The sequence below is a fragment of the Triturus cristatus genome, chromosome 3_2 (genome assembly GCF_964204655.1).
Source record: "Triturus cristatus chromosome 3_2, aTriCri1.1, whole genome shotgun sequence".
Lineage (NCBI taxonomy): Eukaryota > Metazoa > Chordata > Amphibia > Caudata > Salamandridae > Triturus > Triturus cristatus.
Genome location: NC_140584.1, coordinates 1,055,102,965 through 1,055,128,666, shown reverse-complemented (window position 1 = coordinate 1,055,128,666; position 25,702 = coordinate 1,055,102,965). Strand labels below are relative to the sequence as shown.

The window sequence follows — 25,702 nt, the reverse complement described above, 5'->3', positions numbered from 1 at the left end:
GATCTACGGGTAGCTTTGCGACTACCATGCCTGATTAATGGCGCGGAATATGGAGTCATTATTCTGCGACTAAGGGAATGGAGAAGATATGGATAGATGGGGAGATTACACTGAATTACGCTGGGTTATCTACTGTGACATTGCGAGTATTGCTCATTTGTCATTATTTGTTATTGTTGGTTTTTGCTCAACTATCTCCACTGATAAGTATACCTACTGTACGGCTACCAGGGTATAGGTATTGATGTTGGTCTCCGATTTGATTGTTGCAAGCTAAGAAAGGCCTGTACCTTTGTAGAAAAGCCAGTAAAGAGATATTTAAAAAAAAAAAAGAGTGGCAATAAGGCCAACCAAAGGTATGCATTTGGAGACTGAATCAATATCACAATAGGTCTTTTGCAGCCAGACAGCTTGTGGGTCTGATAGGCGAGATCCAGAAAGGGACAAGTTGTTGAATATTGTTCGAACTTGCTTCCACCATTCAAAAATATATTAATGTAAAATGTAAGGTTTACTGACTTTCCGTAATTAACACACATATAATACCCATTAAGTTGATCAATGCTGCCCAGCTAATATTTTATGTCCCACAACTCCTTCTAACCCCTTTTCGCCAGAAGTAACCATTGATAGTCAGCTGAAGGAATCACAACGCCGGTGGACTACACATGGTCCCGTCTAGTCGAAACATCAATTATTAAACAGAAAACAGTGGTATTTATAAATTTCGCAACCATCTAAAAATGTTGCAGGTGCCCAGGGGCTGAAAAAAACACTCAAAGTATAGAAATCTGTGCTCCATTATAGTGAGGCAAGGTGGTCTACCAAGCAAGCGGTGTCCTTGGGTTATCGCAGACCAGGCGTAGTGTTTTTGAGTCCAGCTCAGAGAACTGCCCCTCAGCAGTGGCCTAAAAAATAAGCAAAATATCTTGCAAGTATTTTGAGGCATCCATTGCTACAGGCAAAATTTAGCATTTGGTATGTCTGCATGCTTTAGCTTCAGTTAAACTTGCGTTTATTTCATTTCTAAAGCACAGCTCATACTTAATACACTAATCAGTGCACTGCTGAGATTGCAAATAGTAGCCAACAGGTACTCAAATAAATACTCCTGTTCAGGTGAACTCTATAAGTGGGACGATTATATAGGATGCAGCGGGAAATAGAGGTTGAAATTGCACAAGATGGCGGAAACCTCACGACTCGGAAGTGAGGTCATGTGATCAATTCAAGATGGTGGGGAGCGGAGTTAAAGGAAAGGGTTGCATTCATTGCCATTACCATGAATCAATACACCAAAGCATTATTTGTTTGAAGTCTGTATATGCCAACGTGTTTATTGAGCTTAATCCTAAATACGTTGAAAACCCTTGACAAAAATATTTTAAAAAATAGAGCAAGGCTGAGCCATATACTTCAAAGGAAGTTGGGAATGTATTGTATGGGAAACATGGTTTCCTAAGGATTTACTTATAATGCATTAATTTCATCTATTCCTACCCTGAGTTCGATGTTAAGAACAACTGATTGTATTTTCTCACATCTAGAAATCAATGTAGTGCAGATGGCACAGTGGTCAATGCACTGAGAGTACATGTTTATACCTAAATATTAATGAACAACGTGAGTCCTTAAAATCCCCAGAGCTCTTTTCCTACACAGTTCTGAAACAGTCGTAGTATTTAGATTTTCTGAATTTTGACCCTGTGGGCAGGATACATGGGACTCATCAGGACAAAATCGTCTGCCTGCACCTCAAATGGCAATTCGGTGGTTTCGGAGGACCCCAACTACGGTGAATAATCCTTTATGTCAGAACAAAACGTTCTGGGATCACCAGTCCAAAAATCAGCTATAAAAATCAATAGGTCAGCTGCTGGAAATGAATACAAAAATGTTGTTGCAACAGCTGTTCTGGCTGGATTTCAACTCGTTGCTCTGTTAGTCTGTGATGCACCAGTCACTCAGCAAGTTCAATGTGCAGATGTGATCGATTTATCAAGTAAGGTGGATTCAATTCTTTAAAAATATGGGGCCAAAATGTTCATGTTGAGAACTTAGTATAACATAATGGTTACAGTGGCGTAGCTAGAGCTTGTGGCGCCCGGGGCTATCCCTCAGATTGCCGCCCCCCCCCCCAGGGGGTGGGGGGGGGGAATGGGGGGAGGGCATGCACTTCAAAGAGGTCCGAGAGACAAGTAGTATCGCCGCTAATAGTTACCTTGATCATGCAAGTTACATGCACATACATGACACGGTCCAAGGCTACACAGTTGAATACACCGGTGACTGGCAGTACAAAAGAGAACACACAGACTGCATGATCTATCTGGGGACTCAGAAAAACCGCATGTGACATCCATCAGAGAGCTGCGTGAACAATTACCTGGTAATCCCCTCAACACAATGCAAACATGCACATACATGACACTGTTCATGTAACCTTCATCTACAGCTGACATTAAATGACCATACATCATGGTCCCCCCCCATTAAAGCAGTGGGGACCTGCACAAACGTGATGTGCTCTGTGGACCCAAAACCAACTTAACAGTGTTGAAGCCTGTGATGCTTTACCTTTCAAAAACAGCAAATTAATTATTCACAGGGAATGACTCACTGTGTGCCCTTAAAACTAAACGCAGCAAAAGGGGTCAGTCAGCTTCACCTTGCCAACACAGACCGGATACAAAGCCCACTCTGGTGGCCCCAAAGGCAATAACCAGGGGTCGCTCCCTGTCATTTCTTCCAAGCAGCAGCAACCAACTCCTTGGGAATGAAAAGACATGTGCTCTTGGTACCCAAAACCAGCTTGTAATAGTGCATCTCTCCTTCAAAGCAGCCTCAGCACACACATGGTGCACAGCCTGCCTGGGGGCCCAAAGCTAAAATACAGGGAGGGGCGACACATTATGATCACAATCCTTAAACACAGTCAAATCGCCCCATGCCACCAAATTGCCATGGTAGGATTTCCTCTCTTTGCCCCTAAAAAACAAAGTACACCATTGGTTGCAGACAAATCGCCCCATGCCACCAAATTGCCATGGTAGGATTTCCTCTCTGCAGGACCCCGTGGGTGGGGAAAGGCACCAAACAATATCCAGGGGACTGCATCATCATTACCTTTGAGGACCCATGGGTGGCAGACTATGTCACCTCTTGGGAACAACTGAACCTAAATGGAAGCATTAGAATTAAACCCCTCTCATTTTTCTATCCTCTCATTCAAACCTCAAACAATAACTTCTCTGAGGACCCCGCTTTTCCTCGGGTGGAACCACCTCAGCGCCAACCAACTTTCTATGACAACAGACAATATGGCGCCTCCCGCTTCCGGGAGCAGGAAAACCCTTGGCAAATAGTCAATCCACGTCATCAGGGACTAAACTGGGGAGAATGGGGATACCAACAGCAGAGGATGACTCGCAGAGAACCGCCCAGATGGGATCCCTGGTACAACATTCCAACAACAAATAGATATAGTCCTCTAGAAATGGTGGATTGACCATCAAGGGACCTAGAATATATTACCCCAAACCTGCCACACTTCCCTTCCTTAAGCAACAACATTGTCACGACCCCACCAATTTCAGTCCCGAAAGTGAATCCCCACACAATACCTTTTTTATTTTGGAATGTGGCGGGCCTACGAACAAAGATCGAAGACCCCGTTGCCGTTAATTTCTTAGAACAAGGCAAAATAATTTGCCTTCAAGAGACCTGGGCAACCTCAGAGCTCCATTTATTGGGGTACAAAACTTACTCCTCATTTGCTACTCAAAGCGCAATAGGTAGACCCAAAGGAGGCCTGACAATCTACATCGCCAACACCCTATCACAGTTAAAAGTGACCAATCTTTCCACCGATTCTAACTGTCAGATATTCTCCCTCTCCTTTGCAAATGAGGACACTATTACCCTTGTCAACTCATATAACAACCTAACGGAAAACGATTTCCTGACTTTTGTCTAAGATATGCAGGAGAGACTAAGATCCTTTCAACACAAGGAGGACAACTCTAAAATGATCCATCTTATTTGGGGAGGTGATTTCAATATTCATCCCTGCCAAATGGCAGATACCCAATGTTGCGGATTTGCAGACGACAACGACGTTCCACTAGCCCATTTCGTCCACAATAAATCTGGCAACGCTCTGAATAACACACTGTCAGAGTTTGACTAATTTATCGCTAATTCCCTGAAGGCGGAGAAAAATCAGTTCAATCCAACTTACGTGGCTAGAGGCCACCAGACAACAGTGGACTACATCCTGCTGTCCCATGGTCTCGCTACAAAAGTCACAGATCACCAAGTAATTGGCAACACACTAAGTGATCACTATGCACTAAAGATTGAATTCCATCCATCTGAATACAGATCTAAGGTCACTGATATAGCAACTGCCCTCGCTCAAGACAGCCTGCAACTGCGCAAACATAATGGTTATTCCATAAAATGGGAAAAGATTGACCCACAAAATCTCACAAAAAAATTAATTAACCAGGCGTACCCATATATTCTTAATTGTTTGGACCTAGCCCTAAATCATACGGAAGTCCTACTGAACTTCGCAGAAATTCTGACAGTAGCCAAGAGACTACTCACGGGGAATACAACCAACAAACATACAGAAAGGAAAGGTTGGTCTAACCACAACTGTACGAGAGCCCTAACTGATCTAAAATCTGCCCTCCACAAAAAACCAAGAGACGTGGGCCTTATTTAATCTCTAAGAAGAAAATACAAACTGGAACGCAAACTAAAACTACAACAAATTAAAGAGAAACTCTGGAATGACCTAGACAAGAGCTCCCAATCAAAAAACAGCAAGGATTTCTGGAGAACGATTAGATCCCCATTCCTCTCGGACAACAACTCTCCCAAGATAGAGGTCGCTATAGATGAGGGAACTTGGATTGCTCACTTCGAAAACATATTCAAAGACCAAGGAACCACAGACCATCCATCTCACTTCCATAATGAAGTACAATATCCAATCCCAATTTCTTTTGACATCTCCAAAATCTTGGCGGCTTTGGAAAAAAGTAAAACAGGGAAAGCCCCGGGGCCTGATGGCGTCCCTGTGGACCTTTTTAAATTTAACCAGGAGCTCTGGGCACCTATCTTGACGAGAGTATGCACAGCAGCAGCCAGTGAGGGCATTTTGGACTCCTGGACCAGATCAATCATGGTCCCCATCTTTAAGAAAGGGGACCGACAGGACCCAAAATGCTATCGTCCCATATCCCTCCTGGACTCCCTTGGCAAACTGGTGGGGAGGGTCATTCTGGAGAGACTACATCAGTGGAGTGAGGAAAAGCGTATCATCTCGGACCTACAATTCGGCTTTAGAGAAGGCCTCGGGACAGTAGAGCAGGCACTTAACCTTAGCCTTATAATGGCCAAATACACGCATGCAAAGAAATCAACGGTATACATGGTCTATGTGGACCTGTCTGCCGCTTTTGACTGCGTCGCACATTCCAAATTATGGACAGTCCTAAGAGCAATGAACGTGGACCCCTCACTGCTGGATCTTCTTAGAGAGCTCTACTCCAGGGCCTCGGCTAGAGTTCGGTTCGGAAAGAACGGTGAGCTGACGGCATCATTTGGCGTGGAGCGTGGAGTTAGGCAGGGCTGTGTTCTGGCCCCCTTCCTTTTCTCGCTCTACACAAATGACCTGGAGGAGGAGATGCTGAGGGGGGCTCAGGACCTCCCAAAAATGAAACAGAGACCGATTCCAGCGCTCCTCTATGCGGATGACGCTGTCATCCTGGCCCGAACGCCGCGCGAACTCCAGCTCTCACTAGATAGATATACCACCTTCATGAACGCCTTGGATCTAAAGGTTAATGTTAAAAAAACGTTCGTCATGATCACGGGGGGGGGGGGCGAAGAAAGGAAAAAAAAAAAAGTATCTTTCTCGATAGCCAACCATTGGAGGTCACCACACAATACCCATACCTCGGGATCATGATTGATGATAAGCTAACCTGGAAACCAGCAGTGGAAGCGAGATGCCACCTTTTTAAGCGCTCAATAGCAGCCCTGCAGTCCTTCGAGGAAATTGGGAAGGAGGCGGCCAGCAGAACTGCTAAAAATTTACAACGCCAAGTGCCAAGCGATTGCTCTTTATGGAGCAGGGGTCTGGGGCCATATAGATGTTGGAGCCTTACAAAAAATTGAAAATCAATTTATAAGATTCCTTCTTGCTACCCCAAAAGGCTCACCAACCTACGCCTCCCATATGGAACTGGGAATTCCGTATTTGCAGGATCTCCTTAAAATCCAGCCATTGCTTTTGTGGAGGCGTATATGGACTTTGGATGCTAATACGCTATCACAGTCGATAGTGGCTGACACAATGTCACTCGATCACGCCTCTAGTTTAAAATGGCTCCGCTACATCAGAAACTTTTTTACAGATATGGGCCTTGAAAAATATTATCTCCACCCAGAATCGATTGTTGCCCTCCCAAAAAAGGAGCTCAAGGAACTTACACTACGGCATCTGGAAACACCAAGGGCCTCATGTAGGTAGCATACCAGTTACCACTTCTTAAATACCGAACGTTACCGAATCGGTATTTAAGAAGTGGTAACTCGTATGTAGGTAATGTGTCGGTAATTTTTACCGATTCGTTAAAATTCGGTAATTACCGAATCGGTATTTACCGATTCGGTAATGAGGCATACCTTCCCATTGAGGGGAAGGTATGCCTCATTACCGAATCGGTAAATACCGATTCGGTAATGGGGGAGAACATGCAAGGGTGGCAGGGTGTCACATTGACACCCTGTTGCACCCCTGATTCGGCCATGTGTGCATATGTGGCACACATACATGCCCTAAGGGCATGTATGTCTGCCACATGTGCACACTTCTAAGTGCTTTTAAATGCTTTTCCTCATCCATACATTATTTACCACCAACTATTAGTTGGTGGTAAATACCGACTCATAACAACACCCACACACTCCCCCTACATCTCATTTCTGGATTCGGAATTTACCGAATCGGTAAAATTACCGATTCGGTAATTTTACCGATTCGGTAAATTCCGAATCCAGAAATTGTCCCCCTACATACCAATAGCCAAAATACCGGTCGGTAACGGTATAATTACCGAAAATCGGCCGTTACCGACCGGTATTTGGCTACCTACATGAGGCCCTAAGACTGTCAACTGAGGCTGCAAAACCCTCAGTGGTTCACGCGAACACAGTCCAGCTAACTTTTGGCATTCAACCATACCTTACTCTGCATACCAAAACATATGAGAGGATGCTGCTTACCAGGCTCAGACTGAACCTCTTTTTTAGACTGGTTGCTTTTCCTCTAAATAAGGCCTGGGACTCAAAGCTGCCTCCGTGTCCCTGTGATGCGATATCAACTCAATCAAATATCCACGTCATTATCTTCTGTAAATTTTACCAACCACACAGAAAATTTTGGATACTTCTGCTATGCAGGCGATGGGGCCTAAGACAATGTCGACCGGCCTTCCTTAGACTGCAAACCTTAGAGTCCGAAGAAGTCTGTTACCTGGTCCTAAACTTTTTAAAATGTATTATGAACCATAGAAAAAACCTTTAACAAACCGCATTAGGAAAAAGCATTGATTCTCAGAAGCAAAAAATTCCTCTTCTTTTTAAACAAATGACAGCTGTTTTTTCTTTTTTACTGTATGATTGTTCTCTTTTATGGTTTTCTTCGTGACAAACCGAATAAACAATTATTATTATTATTATTATTATGATCACAATCCTTAAACACAGTTGTGGGGGCCATGGGAACTTGTTCAACTCTATCCAAGACCCGGGACAAACTGTTCCAGCACTGCGGCACTCCTTGAATATTCAGAAGAAACCAGAAAAATAGGACCAGTAAAACTCACTCTTTTCCAAATCTCTTTCTAAATATTATCACTTTCCATGTAATGTTCCTTTGATGGGAAGAGGAGGTTTCTGAGGCGGGAGTATCAGGCAAGTGATACTACTCAGGCTCCATCTGTTCGAGCCTTCATGGAGGATCCCTCGTCATTACTACCTCCACCTGACCCCGGACTCTGCAACGCACTCCCTTACAGGCTCCCTCTGTGCGAGCCTTCAGGGAGAATCCCTCTTCATTACTACCTCCACCTGACCCCGGACTCGGCAACGCTCTCCCTTACAGGCTCCCTCTGTGCAAGCCTTCAGGGAGAATCCCTCTTCATTACTACCTCCACTTGACCCCGGACTCGGCAACGCTCTCCCTTACAGGCTTGATTATCCACTACTCCTCTCTCCAGTGCACCTTATCTCACAGCTGACCTTGGGCCCCAGCCCCATATCAGGCACCATCGGGCTCCACTTTGCTTTTTCCCGGTAAAAACATTAGTAAAATCACCTTCAAACTTAAAACATTGAATATAGCAGTAAATATAATTACATGCACTTTAAAGTATGTTCCACAGTAGCCCTTATGACCTGACTGCTAATTAAATAAACAAAAACAGAAAGGCCATGACAGGGCTTTAGCGCTGATGCGCAAGTCTTTTTTGGTGCCACACTAATAACCTCTTTCTCCGTAAATACCTTTACTACCACCTTCCAACAGTGCCCCTCATCCCTCCATGGCCCCCCTAGTGACCTCCTCCTCAGACTCCCTCACTACCACCCTCCACCAGTGCTCCTCATCTCACCCTAGCTCCCCCTCCACACCATGACCTCTTCCTCGGATTCCCTCACTGTCACCCAGGGCACAAGTCCTAAAAAAAACAAAAGAAGTGGGGGGACGCTGACTTCACAACAGCAAGTGATGTCACGAAAGGTGGCTTGCACCATCAGGCTCATTGCCTCCCCTCGCTCACCCCTTAGATGCCATTGCATCAGAGAAGCCAGCGCGTGAGCAGCATTCTGAATGAGCTCCAATCTCGCCCCAGAGAGGCCAAAGAATAAATGTGTGGCTCCATTTGCTCCAGTAATCGAGCTCCCGTTAAAATAAGTGAGGAGACGCCGTCCACCCGCCTGGTACCCGACTCGAGCCCTGCAGTCACCCTCCACCAGTGCCCCTCATCGCTCCACAGCCCCTCCAACTACCTCCTCCTCAGATTCCCTCACTGCCACCCTCCACCAGTGCCCCTCATCGCTCCGTAGCCCCTCTCTCATATTCATTTGTTGTTTAGCGCTACTCATATCAGTGTAATGTGTCAGCACTTTACACCACGAACACATTATACAGGGACAATGAATCATACAAGTATGTAAATCAGTCTACAGGGAATGTCACATAAGCCAATGAGGATTAAAAGGTGTAGGAATCACATGTCATCCATACTGGTGGGCAGTATATTTTGAGAGGGTTTGGTCTGGGGAAATACAACCTTAGGATTTAAAAGAGTATTCCATGGGGGTCAGCTTTACTGATAAAAACGTATCTCTGCCCAAACAAACATACTCATTTTAGCAACATTAGAATGATGAAAGACTGAGGAAGTTCTAACTATATCACAAAACAAAAAAACTATACCATTCATGTTTGTACACCTGCTTGCCTGCCAACCTGCGCTGGGCCCCTGGCTGCAGAGAGACATAAAGGCGTCGTGCCAGCGCTATGCAAATCATGAAAATAAAATGAAAACATATACAAAAGCTTTTTTTAAATTCATTAATATGCGTGAAACTTTGCATACATTGAATATATTGATGTGACGCACATCCCTTTATAACTGATCAACACTTTTTTGCCAAGCAGTCCTTTCATTATGCTCTGAAGGTAGGGCCATGCTAACGTGTTACAAAGCCAGCAAAACAAAAAACAGCACGCCACAACAACGACGCGGTTTCTCTCAACCGGATGCCTGTGCCGGTCTCATCGCCTCCAGCATGGCTTGGCGCGGCATAAACGATATGGATTACATTTGCATTGCATGCAATTTAAACGGCTGGCGTCCAGTCATAATTAAACAGACTCACCTGCGGGCCTCTCTTTCCCAGTCCTGTCTCTGGCCTCTGAGATGCCTGCCAGTGCCTTCTCGACCTCGCCTCGGAGTCACGCGCACTTTTTAATGCGCAGGTCATGATGAGAGTCACCAGGCAGCAGAGACCCCACCCTAAGGTAAAACTAACTGTAAAACCCCGGCGCGCAGACGCGGAGGCGGAGACATCTGCGCGCTGCGCGCCTCTACGAACGTCATCATGGTCAGGTCAGGTGGTTTTTAATAAATTGTAATGTGTGTCACTCAGGCCCTGCTGCCTAAATGAAATTGAAATCGGCGGGTCAGCACTGCTCCGAGCGGCCGCCCTAAATATAGTGCCGCCTGGGGCGGTCCGCCCCCACCGCCCCCCCCCAGCTACGCGCCTGAATGGTTATCATGTCAGGGAAAAATTAAAGTTTTTGATCCCTTCTAATCGGAGGAAACTAAGTTAAATGTAATGGTTCGCACTGAGATTTCACCCACAGAGAAAAAGCCTATGAAGTTCTGTGGTAGCTTGGATAGAAATATAAAGTAACATTTATTCACTTAATTTTTGGGATTGGTTCCCCAAGACCAATGAAAGCCCACAAGAAAAGGGTAATTTTACTTCTTGTTCTTTTCCATTTTCCATTTGCACAGCCTCCAATCTAACACCATTCAAAGAATGGTTCTATGATCTTTTCTCAAAAGACCTATCTTTTTTACTGGGAAGTTGGAGTGACATAAGGCTTCCCAAATGTGCACAATTTTTCTGAAAGATGCAATGGTGGTGGCAAGAAAATTCACAGGCTGTGGGCAAATCACTCCAACCAAATACTGAATAAATGGGTACCATAACATGAACTGGCGCATGTGGGCAGAGGAAGTGGTGTCTTAGGCAAGAGGATGCCCACAGAAATTCAAGAAAATCTGTGGACCGTGGAAGGCATTCTGTCATGAAACATAATAACTTATTAAGCTAATGCCAGGAGAAGGGAATACCCTCTAACTGAAATATTTATGTTATATCAAGAGGAACAATCGACGATCTGACATGAGCTCCATATTGGGTACCGTCAACAGAACAACTTTACACCTGTATTATATAATCTGTTGTGACTAGTCTACAGTATTTAGGTTTGACTCTATTTGGGGATTGATGCCTGTAAGTTTGCTTTCTTTTTCTATTTGAAAAAGAATAGAAAACGCTAAAAATAAGCTTACCTTTTGAGCAAAAGTTTTAGAGCACATCTAAGAGGAAATCTATTTTCCAAAGCTCCTAATAAGTGTCCAAACGCATTAACTCAAGTTAGGACGTCTTACCTCTGCCTTCCTTTGTTAATGGTTTCAGTTTTTCGAAAAAACTCCCCTCACACTGATAACTAGCAAAGCTGGATAACTCAACTCAATAGTTTTTATCAATCAGTCAATCAAACCGCATCAGTAAAGCGCAACACTGTCACCCCTAGGGGTTTCTGGGCACTGTCTCTCCATTGAAGAGCCGGGTGTGGAGTCTCTTCCTGAAGTCTGCCAGCAAGGGGGCTGGAGGAAGCTGGAGGAGAAGGTTGTTCCGGGTCTTGGCAGCGATGTAGAAGAAGCAGCCACTGATGCGACAGATGCATAGGGTGTGTGTAAGGGCGAGTGAAGAGGAGCACAGGTGCCAAGAAGGTTGGTGGAAGTTCAGTTGATGGTTGATGTAAGCAGGTCCTAGGTCAAGGACAGCTTTGTAGGTGTGCGTGAGGCTCTTTAACTGGCATCTTTTTGGTGCATGAGGGTGAGTGGACTACACAGACCACTCACTCTCATGCACCAAACGGCTGTCTCTTAAAAGATCTCCGGCAAAGAGCCCCTTCGCGGGAGCCCATCGGGCATTGCAGCGCCGGTCCGACGAGGGGCAGAGCCCAATGATGAAGCATGACACCTTGCTAGGTGTGTGAGGGCATTAAATAAGAGACTTGCTTCCCCGACCCCCTTTGAGGAACTGCACATTCTGTTGTCTTTCATAATCTGAACTGTCACATTTACATGTGAGAGAGATGGTTAGTAGTTGTTTTGGCAGCGATGACAAGGGCGATGGGTGGTGCAAGCTGCAGTGGCCTCCTGGTCAGAGCCCCGGCACTTAACATTTTACAAATTGAGAACTGGTCTGAAGGCGCGCCAGAGTGGATGCTCTTCATGGTCTTTAGGGTGTCTTCTGTTGTGAGTGGGGTCCAGGTAAGTAGGGTCCATATGGTGGCATCATTGGGGGTGTGGGTTGGGGTGGTGCAGAGGTGTTGGTTGCCAAAGTTGTCGTAGAGCATCTTGATCTTGCGGTGAAAGAAGGAGCTACTTCTGTTGCAGAGGTCTTGGGAGGGTGGGACGTCAGTTGTTTCGCAATTGGGTTTGGCAAATTCCTGTATGATGGTGAAGAGTACCTTGGAGTTGTGGGCCTTGGAGAGGATTCTGGCATGGAGGAAGTTCTTCTGGTGGTGGTGAGCTGTGGTGGCTGTTTTGCAGGCGGAGCGTGCCTCTGGGGCTTTGCTGATTCTCCACGTCTTTTCCAGTCATCGGCAGGATCGCTTGCATTCTTGGAGTGCCGAGGTGAACCAGTTTGCTTTCTTGTTGTGTCATCTAGTGGTGTTCTGGAGGGGAGAGAGTGTGTTTGCACAGTTGGCTATCCACTGGTGGAGGTTGCTTGCCACGTTGTTGGCGTCTGTCGTAGTTGGGGCTGGAGTGCAGGTGAGGGCGGAGCTGAGGTGTTCTTCTGAGACTTTGTGGTTGGCATGGCATCCTGAAAAGTGGCGTCAAGTAGGTGGTTTTCTACCAGGAACTCAGTGAGCTGCTGGTTGATGTCTTTCTCAAGTACTTTGGCCAGGTAGGGGAGCAGGGAGATCGGACGATAATTTTTGAGATCACGGGGTCAGCTGATGCTTTCTTTAGAAGGGGTCTGACATCTGTGTGTTTCTATCTGTCCGGAAAGGTTGCTGTGGAGATGGAGGCATTGAGAATGCTGGTGAGTTGCATGCTGATTGGGTTAGTTACGAGGTTGTGGGAGGAGGGTCAGTGGGCACCCCGGAGTGGATGGATGACATGATGGTTGAGGTGGTCAGGGAAGTCAGAAGAGACCAGGTGGTAATAATTTGGCTGATGTTCGCTGGTTGGTTGAGGTCGTTGGGGTGGAGGGTGGCGGGTTGGAGGTTGAAATTGTTGAAGATGTTGGCGATCTCTAGTTTGAGAGGGTGTCGCAGAGCTATTGAGAGGGGTGGATGGTGTTCTCTATGGCTGTCGTGTTGGAGAATTCTTTGACCTATTTTATGAACCTCTTAAAGTTGAAAGTTTAATAAACCCTCATTCAAATCCTTGACATGGACGCTGTACACAAATCACTGCAGCAGGCACTCATTAAATTAAATGTACAAGTTAATTTTTGACCTTTTAGTATATACATTGCTTATACAATAAATTATATACATTACCTCTAATGAGTAAAGGTAGCCAGGGTTTTCATGCATTAAATATGGCCACCAAAGTTTTGGGTCCACAACCTTGAGCTGCCCGGTAAGAGCTGTTCCAGTTGCAACGACTTTTCCTTCTCTGTCATACAGCTTCAAAAGCAAAGAATAGTCTTTTGCACCAATCACAGATATTTGATAATTTACCATACCTAAAGGAAAAGGTGTACCAAGATATTACCTGAAGTTAGAATAAATAAAGTATACAAATAGAATATTTGGAAATACAAGTTTAAGTTTGTCTAGAGGGAATAGAAGCTCAGCTCACGGGACAAAGTTACATACCAACCACATCGTGTTGAGTGACGAGAAGCAGCAATCCAATCATATGTGAGCTTCCTTAACTACAGTGAGCATTGCAGAACAGAGTCCTACATACAAAAGAAAAATATGCATGCAACCATGCCTCAAGGGATATCTCCTGTCCAAGCATGAGAAATTTGCCAGATATGAAAGTGGCGATTCTCCTATGCCTCCTACTCTACTACGCTAGGGGTGGTAACAGGTGGTTCACAAACTCAGCAGACAAATAGCTGATGGTTCTAGCTTAAATCCAGTGTAGGGGAGATATTAATTGCTGATACACAGCAAAAATGTTCATCAATCAAAGGTCAGATATTGAAGTCTTCCAACTCCCAATGTTATGGTTCTTTGATTGACTTTACCACAAGGTCATCTCATAAGCCATTATACAGGAAATCTTCCCTTGCCCCTATACTACAGACCTCATTGCTTGTTGTTTATAGTGGCTAGCATATTTGGTAAGCAATTTAATTTTTAGGTAACGTAACATTATCCTGACAATATTACCATCAAATTGTGGGTCTCACAACTCCCCTCAAATGCATGTTATACTTCCTTTAGATACCTAATAGCATTGATATGGTCCATGTCACCACCCATTGCATTAGATAATTTAGCCTAAGATAGTATTAACAATCTTTACATTTATGCTGCACGGTTTCCTCTCTGTATGCACGCCACTTAGCCCATGTCCAATCATGCTGCTGGGGGCATCCACATGCCTCATATCTTGGCTTCTCCCGGATAATGCCCTTATCAATGCTGGTCTTCTATCTGGTGTCACTGGGGAGAGCAGGTTTCCTCCAGTTCTGAGAAATGTCTCTTCCCAGTCACGAAGTACAAACATATCAGGATGTTTTCAGCATATGTAAAGACCTCATCTTCAAGCAAGTTCAGAGTTAGGTCTATGGGGCAGCCAATGACTAACTGTAATGCATTGCCCACAGCCTTCCAGAAGGGACCATTTTTCCTGAATGATGCAATAGTGAGGAGAACGTCCATTATTTCAGTAAGGCATATAAGACAGGATGGGTTTGAGCTTCTCTGCAAATGCCAAAGGCGTTACTGGGTCAGACACGTTCTATGAAGGTAATTGAAGGGTATTAAAAGGTATTGGGTGGAAATTGAAGATTCCCTGGAAGTCATTATGGAGAAGGCCAATTCCTCCATAAACAAGCAGCCCAGGTCAATCTCCTACTGTGCCCTCAGTTTTAGGAGTGTGTCAGGTGTATTAATGATGAGAGATCCATATAGCACTGATATTGGTCAACGGGGAGGCATTTGAGATATAAACTGCAGGGTGCAATTGTAAATAGCAAATGAATAGGGTGTTATCAAGGCAAAATTCCGTTTTAGCTCTTCAAAGAACTTAATTGTCTTTGAAGAGATTAGGTCACCTTGGGCTCAAATTCACAAGTGGTCCCAGGTCTTAAATCCTTCAAGTGTGGTCGGCAATCAAAATCAAGTGCCCTGTAATAACTGGGTTTACCAGAAATCCTCCCATCTCAAGTTAATTGTTTCAGAGATCCATTGGTCAATGACGACTCTGATTTCCGGGGGCTGTCCCTAGGGTGCGGGGGGTGGGGGGTGGAGGGGGGGGGGTGGAGGGGGATGGGGGGAAAAAGAGAGAGAGAGAGAGAGTGTGTGAGTGAGAGAGAGAGAGAGCGCGAGAGAGAGTGAGAGTGAGAGTGTGTGTGTGTATATATATGTTTATATATATATTTCCATACACACACATATAATTTGTCACCCAATATTCAAGGTTTAGCTCTATATGCTGGGTCCGATACAGACCCAAAGAAGCAGTCATATATTACATGTTGTTTTCTGCTGTATACTAGAATCTTTGGTCCAGTGGCCAAGCTCACCATCATACGTGGATTTGCAACACTTAGTGAATCCCACTGTGGTGGCCTCCTGCCACATAAATTCTCTTAGCAATCGTGGTAGCAACGGGAGGGATTTAGCACATGTAATTATGATAATTTTTTATATTCTAAATAGGATGACTGACAGAATTTATTGGAAATGTTACTTAAAGACCCAATAAAAACCCCATTAAATTTATATGGGAACATGCCATATATGAAAACGTACTGTGAGAACAATGATAAATAAACAAAAACTTCCCAATAGCATTGAAACCTCGGACTTTCCAATTTGAGGTGGTGAAATTAACAAATATCTTATTTTCCAAAATTAGAAAAATGAAGGAGCGCACAGACTCCGATGGGATTCGAACTAGCATTCATCAAGTTTTCAGGTTAACCAGTTTTCTGCAAAGCTGTGTTACTAACCATGATTTCATGCCATCACCAGCAATACAGAGGTAGGCATCTTAAATTGTTAATTTTATTCTCAAATTGGTTGATTTGTTGGTGCACTCTTTGTAGCTTCAGAACAGCAGAAATATGGACAAGGTCACTGAAGGGATGGCGAAATTAATGTATCAGTACTTTAAAGAAGAAAGGCATTTGTTGAAACAGCTACGAAAATGAAAACAGTTTTTTATTTGCCTGCAAAAGGGTAATAAATATGTTCCTTGTGCAACACAGCCTCATTTTTAATTCACTCAAAAAAGCTATTGTATCTAATGGAAAAATTGTGTGTTGAAGTGGCAAAGTCACAATGGGTTTTTCTTGCAGTTCTAAGTTTTACACCCTTAACGCTCCGAGAGAGGTATAGGTTCTCTACATTGAAAGCTGCCCTTCTCACTACAGAAGCGCAATCCAAAGTGGGTGAAATAAAGCCAAAGCAGAACATATGGATAACCACAAACTACCTTTCTTTGCAAAGCTGTGTTTGCTTACACTGTTTAAACCTAACTTAGTAGGTATGTGTATATATATATATATATATATATATATATATATATATATATATATATATATATATATATATATATATATATACACACCAAAATATAAAGATATAAACACACATACAAAGCCAGATTTAAACTTTTTAGGCTAATATGTATGTGTGTGGTGAGAGAGAGTGTGTGTGTGTACACACACATAAAATCTAAAATACTTTCTTATAGGGTGTTTCACCAAGCCTTCTTCATTCATTGGTCTGTTACTTTGTCATTTGCATTTTCCTTCTGCCCTCTACAGGATACAACATGAAGCAATCGGAAAACCCACACCACCTTTGGCTAACTTTACTGTGAGTAATGCCATTCTGCTCTTTTCCAAGAAACACATCTCTATCTGAAAGGGATTTCTGCCAGCAGATTCCTTACCTTAGAATTATTCCTAGACACCGTGCATGTCACCAGCACGGCAAACGCCACACGAAGCCGATCGACTCCAACTAACGGTGTGCAGGGATACTGCCCACAGAATAAATCAGAAGCTAGATAGAGTTTCTACCAGATAAGGCATTACCAAAGGTAAGTGATTTGTTCTTCAGTGCTAGAGACTACTGTAGCAATGTGTGCTCTTTGACATCAAACAAATAATTTGCCTTTTCAGGTTTTCTTTTTTAATTGGCTGGGTCCTAGAATAACTAGCAGCAAAGTTTCACAAAAAAGCATGACAAAACAAAAAAGCACAGGCAAGTCAAAAGGCTGCCGTCAACAACAGACCTACTGATTTGCCAATGCTTGTTTTTTTAGTGTTGCCACAATAATGTTTATATGAAAGCAACATTATACATAAAAGAAAAAACGAAAATGCAGGAACCTACCAACATCATCAATGAAATCTCCCTCAATGCTGATGTCATCTATATAAACAGACGGGGTTGTATATAGAATAACAGGCCGATGAATTCCAGCGTAGTTGAAAAAGTCGAAATTGATATTTTGAATAAAATAGCCTTTTGGGTACCTGAATATGTGATTAAAAAAGAAAACAATGTAAGTGCAATACATTAAACAATTAGTGAAAAAATTGTTTTTTTGGGGCAATCTGTGACCAATATATCTGGAGTTATTCAACGCATGTATGGATGAGTGTGTATATTAATGTGGGACAAAGTTGGCAAGTGAGTGTATTCATGAATCAATGTGCTATCCATCTACCATCACTCCGGCATTCATCTTTAAACCTGTCTGCTCATTCACATGTATGACCCCCCCACACCTACACACTCGTCCATCTAGGAGTACCTCTACAGCATCTATCTAAGCATCTACTGTACCACCCACACGTATGTATTCACCTAAACATCCGTGTAGTTACTCACACTCATGCGTTCATTGATTATCGACCATACACTCAAGAATGACCAACCAACCTGAGTGCACATGAATGCCGATTTTCATGCAGTCTGCAGCTGCATGAGTGACCGCATCTCTGCTATCTGTGCTCCTCTGTGTGTTGCCTGTGCAGAAGAGGGTGTATTTGCATCCAAGTTCATAAAGGGTGGTGACAGTGTGTACACATGTGCTGGTATGTCAGTTACACTGGGGTTTGTGTGTGAGAGATAATGAGAGTAGGGAGAAGGTAAGGGAGCGCGTGTACAGCAAATTCAGTCTAAAAAGGTGAACAGTGAAATAACCCCTCCCGTGACACTACTCAGACATAGGCTTCAACATACGCTTATCACCTATCCAACAAAGGCCTGCTCAAGCACAGAGAACTTTATGCACATGCCCCTCTTTGAAGTTCACAAGGACCCAAAAATAGACAGAAGTGGATCTCAACATGTGCATAAACATCCTATCACAGATATCTTTATAAGAACTGACCATTAACTACACACACACCCACACACACTGATGTCCACACCGTATGGTACATTCACTGCAGAAGACAGAATTAGAAAATGTATGTCTGGAGCAAGTGGGATTCAGAACCTCTATGCACATCTGTGTAAAACTGGTATCTCGAACACAGAGGTCTCCAACCTTTTCCATGATGTGAGCTACTTCTGATCAGTGGCTATCACCCTGAGTGACTAATGAATATTATCACCATTACAATGTGACCACATCCTATAAGTTTCCAATTTTAACCTCCCCATATACGATTACCGAGAATGACCACACCTTCCAGCCCCATACTCAAGTCACTCTACTCTTGTTTCTTCAGTCTTTGTTTCTTGGCTGAGTATTTGTTTACTCAGTCTGACTGATAGAACGAGCCCTGCAACATAATCAATCACTTTGCTAGTCTGCGGGTGGAGATCGGCGGTCATGTTGCAGGCTGTCTCGTTGCCACTGGCTATCACAGTGTGTGTTGATTTGGTAGTAGAGAGACCTGCCATTGGTTTGGCTGACTGCTACTCCAAGGATCTGAAAATGAGCTTCACTACCTCCTTCAATGTGACCAGGCGCTCCCTATGACCTACTGGGCTGAGCTACCCTTCCACAAGCTTCTTCCAGGGAGCTGCCGAGCTACCAAGAGCTCCCGGGCTACTGGTTGGGGACCACTGCTATACACATAGAAGGCCCCAGGCAGGGATGCAGCAGTTATTTTCATAGTGGCCGAATGGCTACATCTCACAAAAGTTATAACGATCAAGGTGCATGTACACAGTAAAGATAGAAATGTCAAATATGAAATTAATTCATTACATTACTGTCCTTTTTTCCATGGTAGGCCAGACGTTCACGATACAATTTGTTTCCTGCATTTAAGTACACTTTTTAGAAACATTGCTACCCTCCAAACTATATGTTCATTTTCCAAAAACTGTTCTACAATAAGCGCAGGACGACATTGTCTGATATCCCAAAAATGTTAAATTGGTACGATCCACATTTTCCTAGGTCCATCAAATAATCTACAGAATAAACCGCATGTAAGGTTGATTGTTCTGAATGGTCATCGCAAGGACACAAATGCATAGTTCGTGACCAATCATTCATTTTTGGGAAACTTATAAGTCTATGTAAAATCCCATGTCTGAATCTGGTCAGTAAAAACCTGTCCTAACCATCAGGAACAATATTTAAATAAGGTTAGATACTAAAAGTTGTTAAAATCACTTTGTGATCCCTGCCGATAGCCTGATGTTTCTAATACTCTTCGGCCTTCTTTTTTTAAACTCTTTTCTTGTGATGGAAGACATGGTACTAGGCTTAGTGTAATAATTTGGGTTGCCCACATCACACATAATATCCCGGACATACCTTAGCCACAGGATGGTTAGAGCCCCATCTAATTTAAAACTGTCCTTTAAAATATCCTGATTAAGTGTGGTTTTTGTCGATGACCATATCTTGTGTTTATAAGATCTGCAATATATGGCATGCCCAATTCAGAGTGGCAAACGTACGAGGATATGCTATTCGGGACTGCCAAAATACATTTTAGAAACACATTTTTCACTATTTGTAAGGGGTACAAGTCAACATAGCCCCAAACCCCGCACCATACATAGCCGTGGAGGCCATCTCGCCTTGTAAATCTCTAAAAGCTCCACCGGCGGCCTCCTACCCAACTTTCTTGAAAAATTAACGAGGGCAGCGATGGCCTTCGTGAATGACAGTTTTTTAGCTTGCACCACTTGAGACCAAGAGTCATTCCGATCAAAATGAATACTGAGATATGAAAATCTCTTAGTGAACTCTATCTTCTGCTTGTCTATATACATATCCCTGCACTTTTGGCTGCAGTTACCACATCTCATAATACAAGTTTTCGATGTATTTACCCTAAGGCCTAGGTTGCACATAAAAAGTGAAAAACTGTTTAAAACCTTTTGAAGTCCCACTTGGGTGTGCAACATCAGGACTGCATTATCTGCATATAGGAGAACAGGTATGGGGCGTCCACCTATTTGTGAGAGATCTTGGCAAGCCTTTACCAGAGCTTTGCCCAAGCAATTTATATAAAGGTTAGAAAGAAAGGGGGCTATATATATATGTCATATAAATTCCTGTTCAACTTGTCCGGTCCCATTTTATTATTTTCCTAACACTTACTAAGGCCTGGATACTGTGACCCCTGACTAGCACGGGAAGGCCTTCCATTCGATCAGTGCATTGGAGTGAGTCTCCTCATTTTCTCTAAATTAGTGTTGTATAGTGTCTCCTAGAGCGCCCCTGAAAACTTGTTCTCAAGCAAGGCACTTTGCAGCCGCCAAGTTGGAATGGCCATGGTTTGCCTTCTCATTTTTTATGCTCATTAACAGACGTTTTGATTGGATATGGTTGTGCCCAAATATTCTGTTTGCAACAAAAGAGGTAAGAGGGAGGAAGGACACAATATCCTGTCCAGTCTGGGAGTCTGTAGCCAAGAAAGGGGCTCTGTGTCAGACCCATTTTAAAGCTTGCTTGGCATAGAATGAGCAGCGTGTTGCAAAGATTTGACCCCACAATCTATGTTGTATCTATTTGGATCTAATTCTGGTAACTCAGGTGCACCATGTGTGGTATGAGCAGAGGTCCATCTGGAGCTCCTATATTTAGGGGTGTCCATATTTGAGGGTGCTAGCTTACAAACTGTGCCCATCATGATCACCACCTCCATCATCACTTCTCTCTCAGCACTCATTTGGCTCCTAAATGGTAGTTTCCTTGCCCAGTGTCTGGCTCGGGTAGCAGACAATGACTACTGGTATTAACCAAGCCAGTCCCACGCCACAGTGGGTTCCATGAAAAAGGGTGTCATGCTTCCCACTATCACCTAAGATTTACCTGGGAATGGCAGCACATATTGTATACTAGATTTGCAGAGACACTTCTTAATCTTGGCCGATTCTTCTGAGCTGCTGCTGCATAGTCTAAGACAATGGAGGCCTTGATGCCTTCCACTGTTTTTTTACCCCATGGTACGAACTCTCGGCAGCAGCACATCTCTTTCCTGGAAGTTTAGTAACTTCACTAACACTAGTCTAGGCATACCAGGTGGATGGTTGTGTGATAGATAGGAACCTGTGAGCCCTCTCCAGAGGGAAGAATTTGGACAGCTCCTTTGGTACTATTTGTGTCATCACCAAGCCTCTAAGAAGTGCATTGCCTTTCCCTCTAACTCCTTCTGAGAGGCCAACCATTCGGATGTTGTTTCACTTATAGCGCTCCTTGGAATCCACTACTCTAATCTAGGACGCTCACCCTGACAGTTAATTCTAGCATGTGTTTTTGTAGATTGTCCGTGCATGGATGTTTTTCACATGAGGACGCAGCTTGTGTGATCTCTAGATGCGCATCAGGACCCAACAGACCTGGTCCATTAACGATGGATGCAGTTAACACATACTGGGGCTGAGGTCCCATGATATACATAAGTTCAATGAGCACTTAGGTTTACACATCACTCCTCACTTTATAATTTGAATCCATTAATCTTGAGTAATCTAAACTTGCCATAGTTTGTTGCAAAGCAGGTTCCTCTGTAAACCCCTGTCCTCAGAGTGTGTTGGCCTAGGTCATCGATGTTAATAATCCTGTGATAAATAATTTATTTAATTTATCATTATATTTAGCCTTTGTTCCAGCTCTCTGGAAACAAGCAGAAATAATGCCGCTCTTGAAAAAGCATTCTGCCAACCCGTCCAATTATCGTCCTATTTCGTTGCCTTTGCTAAAACATTCGAACAATTGGTTAATGTTCAATTATCTGATTACCTAGAACAAGCAGATTTGCTGAATGTATCACAATCTGGCTTTAGGCCATTTTACAGTACGGAATCAGCAGTGTTGGAGTATTGTTAGACCTCATCCGATAGCGCCAAGACACCTCTGGTAATCGCGCGCGGATTACACCTAGCTGATTTTCTCGACGGCTCTCCTACACTTCTTTAAAAGCATGTCTAACCAAAGTCGTTAAATGGATGTATAATAACCTACTTAAATTAAACTCGGACAAAACAGAAATCCTACTAAGTGGTCATTGGGAGAATTTCTCTGCCTTGTCTGTCTCTGACTGGTGGCCCGAAGATCTGCCTAGTCCATCTTCTCCAGTATCCACCAACAGAAGCCTGGGTTTTAAGTTTGACAATGAGTTGTCTTTTCACTTCCAAGAGGTGGCAGTCACTAGCTCATGTTTTTCTATTCTGAAAGCACTGAATACATTACTAGACATTCTCCCTCTGCAGGCACATAAAACAGTAATACATGTTACAGATTAGATTACACCAATAGCCTGTACTTCGGTCTCCCTAAGGTTTTGTCAAATCAACTGCAGGTGAATCAAAACGCAGCAGTGCGGCTGGTACTAGGATTACCACAGGGGTGCCAGATATCACATCATCACAGTAGCTGCACTTGCTGCCTGTAGCGGAAAGGATTCAGTTCAAGGCTCTTGTGTTGGCTCAGAGAGCCTTCTACAGAACCGGTACCTTCTTATGGAATTTGGGGACCTGGGGCCGAACGTATTTTGGGAGCAGCTCTGAATGTATTATCCAATTTCAGCTCTTTCATGCCCTCTTTGGACAGTTCACTGACAGTGCTCAGGCACACTCGTTTAAATTCTAAAGTTGTTACATCTAATATTCAGGAATAGTGGTATGTGTTTTCAATATTGTAACACAGCAGCAGCTCACTAATATTACTGCAAATAATCTCCGTCACACTCTCCCATTTCTCATATGTGAGGTCCTGTTTTGATCTAAAAAAACGTGTTTATGAAAGTTGCATGAAACATAAAGACAAAAGATATCTACAAAATGTCTAATAGACTCTCACACATCACTCACATTAAAAATCTGTGGCGGCCAGAACAGGTAAGAGCGGTATGGCGGGGCGGTTTGGGGGCCGGGGTAGTTGACATACGACGGGATAAGTTAAATTAAATTTTAAAAATTAAATAAAACCACTTCCGCTTGCCGCATCGCCAACTCAGCAAGCGCAAGGTAAGTGTTTTAAATTTATTTTATTAAATGTAACTTATCCCATCGTATGTCAACTTCCCCTGCCCCCTCACCCCCCGCCCCACCCCACTGCTCTTACCGATGTCGGCCATGACTGCTAAAAAAAAATTACATGGAAACAGTATTTAAAACCATCTGTTTAAGAATTATTTAAGGTCATCAGGGAAAGACTCTCTGAAGAACAGAGATGGCACAATCAGGGGACACCCTGAAGGGCTGGGGCCCTGGGCCACAGCCCACTTTGCCCATGCCTTAAAACGTCTCTGCTACTAGCAGACTGTTGAGATCAAGTAACGCATTATTACTCAAAATTCCAAGCTTCAAACAGCAAAGAAGGGGAGGAAGGTATTTTTCCTTCTTAGCGGCCAAAGCTTAGAACAAACTCACTCTTGCCAGTTGCTCCATCAAGCCGGAGAGTCATTTAAGAAACCTCCTGAAGGTGTCGCTGGTCACTGCAGAATAGATGCATGGCCTTACAGTGCTGTGAGTTATTTGGTTAGTGCCAGGATGCCAATGTGGGCAGCTGTTTGTGCCTTAAATCATTTCACTCATTCATCTAGGGTCTCTTGGTGGCTGAAGCAGTGATAATGAGGTACATCTCAAATCCATTGGGGGCATGCACCCCATTCAGGTCACCCCAGACCAGGGGGCCACCGGATGAGTTTTCATTGCTCCTTGTCTGAAGCAACCCCGGATCCCTTAGTGACGGTGAGTGGGTCCCACTGTGAGGGGTTCTATAAAACTAACCATGGTCTCTCCTGCCACTATGAAACCACGCAGGGGGTGTCCATCTTCTCAACATGTTGTCGACATGGTTATTATCTGCAGTCACTTTGTCAACATAAAGATCCAGTAATGTACACATACGTAAAATATATTGTTCTAATATGTTTCCCAATAGATTAGAGGCTGTGGTCTGTCATTAATAAATAAATGTTCAACTCAGTTCTGCTCAACTTCCTTCTGAAATTGTCTGCACTCTAAACAGAAAGAATGCACGTGACTGTTATTGTCCTTAAGAGGGGACCACTGGAAATCGACCTCAAATACCACAATCTCCATTGCCACATGCCTGTTTTAGAAAGCTAGAAGAGAATTACTACTTTCTTTAAAATTACAAGATAAAAAGAAAGAAATCAATTCCCATTCCCCTTAGCCATTGCTGATGAGGAATGGTGCCTCCCATCAGTAGAGTCCACACACTTACATGATGGGTTTCATTTAAAAAATATATATATATAGATGCAGCAGGTGCAGTCTTGTTTCCAACCATATGACACTTCAGGCTGGGAGAAACTTTCTGACTGCTATGGAGTATCTCGGTTTGCCTGGTTAGAATCTATGTCCTAGACAATGAACAGAGTTAATGATTGTAGCAAGAAAACAAAGGTGAGAATCTAAAGTTATTTTGACTATTGTTGAGAATGCATAGCCAGATGAAATTTTCAGGGCAGCACTGTATATAGGGATGAGATCCAAAACACACATTTTTCAGTCAAAGCCCAGAAGTGCATCCAATAAAGTTGTACAAAAAGCCCCTCTCTATTATTGTGGCATGATAAGAAGCAGAGCTATCTTACCTTGTGATGTCTGTCATGTACTGAATGGATCCTGGTGGCAGACTGTTTAATGTCAAGGTGTTGTTCACTGCAATTGTGATGCGGCACGGTCCCACCGCCGATGTCAGCAGGACCCTGGTCACATCGGCTTCAAATGGGAGGTGGCCGCCTTCATGTCTGGTGACCTCATTTCCGTTGACCCACTAAAAAAATTAACATAAAAGGAGTGTGACATAAGATAGAGCAGGCAGGTTTGTACAGTTAAAAAGAGCCAGCCCACAACTTCAACACAAGACAACAAGAGACCAGTATAACAAATCTTTAGTCACTTAAACCTTCAAAGTACGTAAGAGAGCAGTAAAAAAAGAAAACAAAAATGGTGGAAATTAACCACACTTAAAGAAATTGTTAAAAGCTGATCGAATCCCAAGGGTATGAATGATTGACATCTTTCCAGCAATCAAAACAATTGAGGCAGAGAAAATCAAATGATGGGATAAGATTATTCAGAAAATAATTATTCATATGCAAAAATAATTGATACAGTTAGATGAAAATATGAAAAGTATAAACAGGAAGTGAACACCATAACTGAGAAAACTGAGAAGAGTAATTGGGAGGAAACTGTCAGCAAGAACAA

The 25,702-nt window shown here is 43.5% G+C and overlaps 1 protein-coding gene across 1 annotated transcript in view; it reads right to left on the bottom strand.

Moving 5' to 3' along the window:
• The window catches only part of GUSB (glucuronidase beta), a 200,478-nt gene that overhangs the window by 111,719 nt on the left and 63,057 nt on the right, over positions 1-25,702 (bottom strand). The window contains exons 3-5 of the mRNA XM_085649764.1: positions 25,084-25,265; positions 17,429-17,571; positions 13,400-13,587 (exon numbers count right to left, since the gene is read on the bottom strand). Coding sequence (XP_085505890.1) covers positions 13,400-13,587; positions 17,429-17,571; positions 25,084-25,265 — 513 coding nt within the window. The remainder of the gene's footprint in view (positions 1-13,399; positions 13,588-17,428; positions 17,572-25,083; positions 25,266-25,702) is intronic.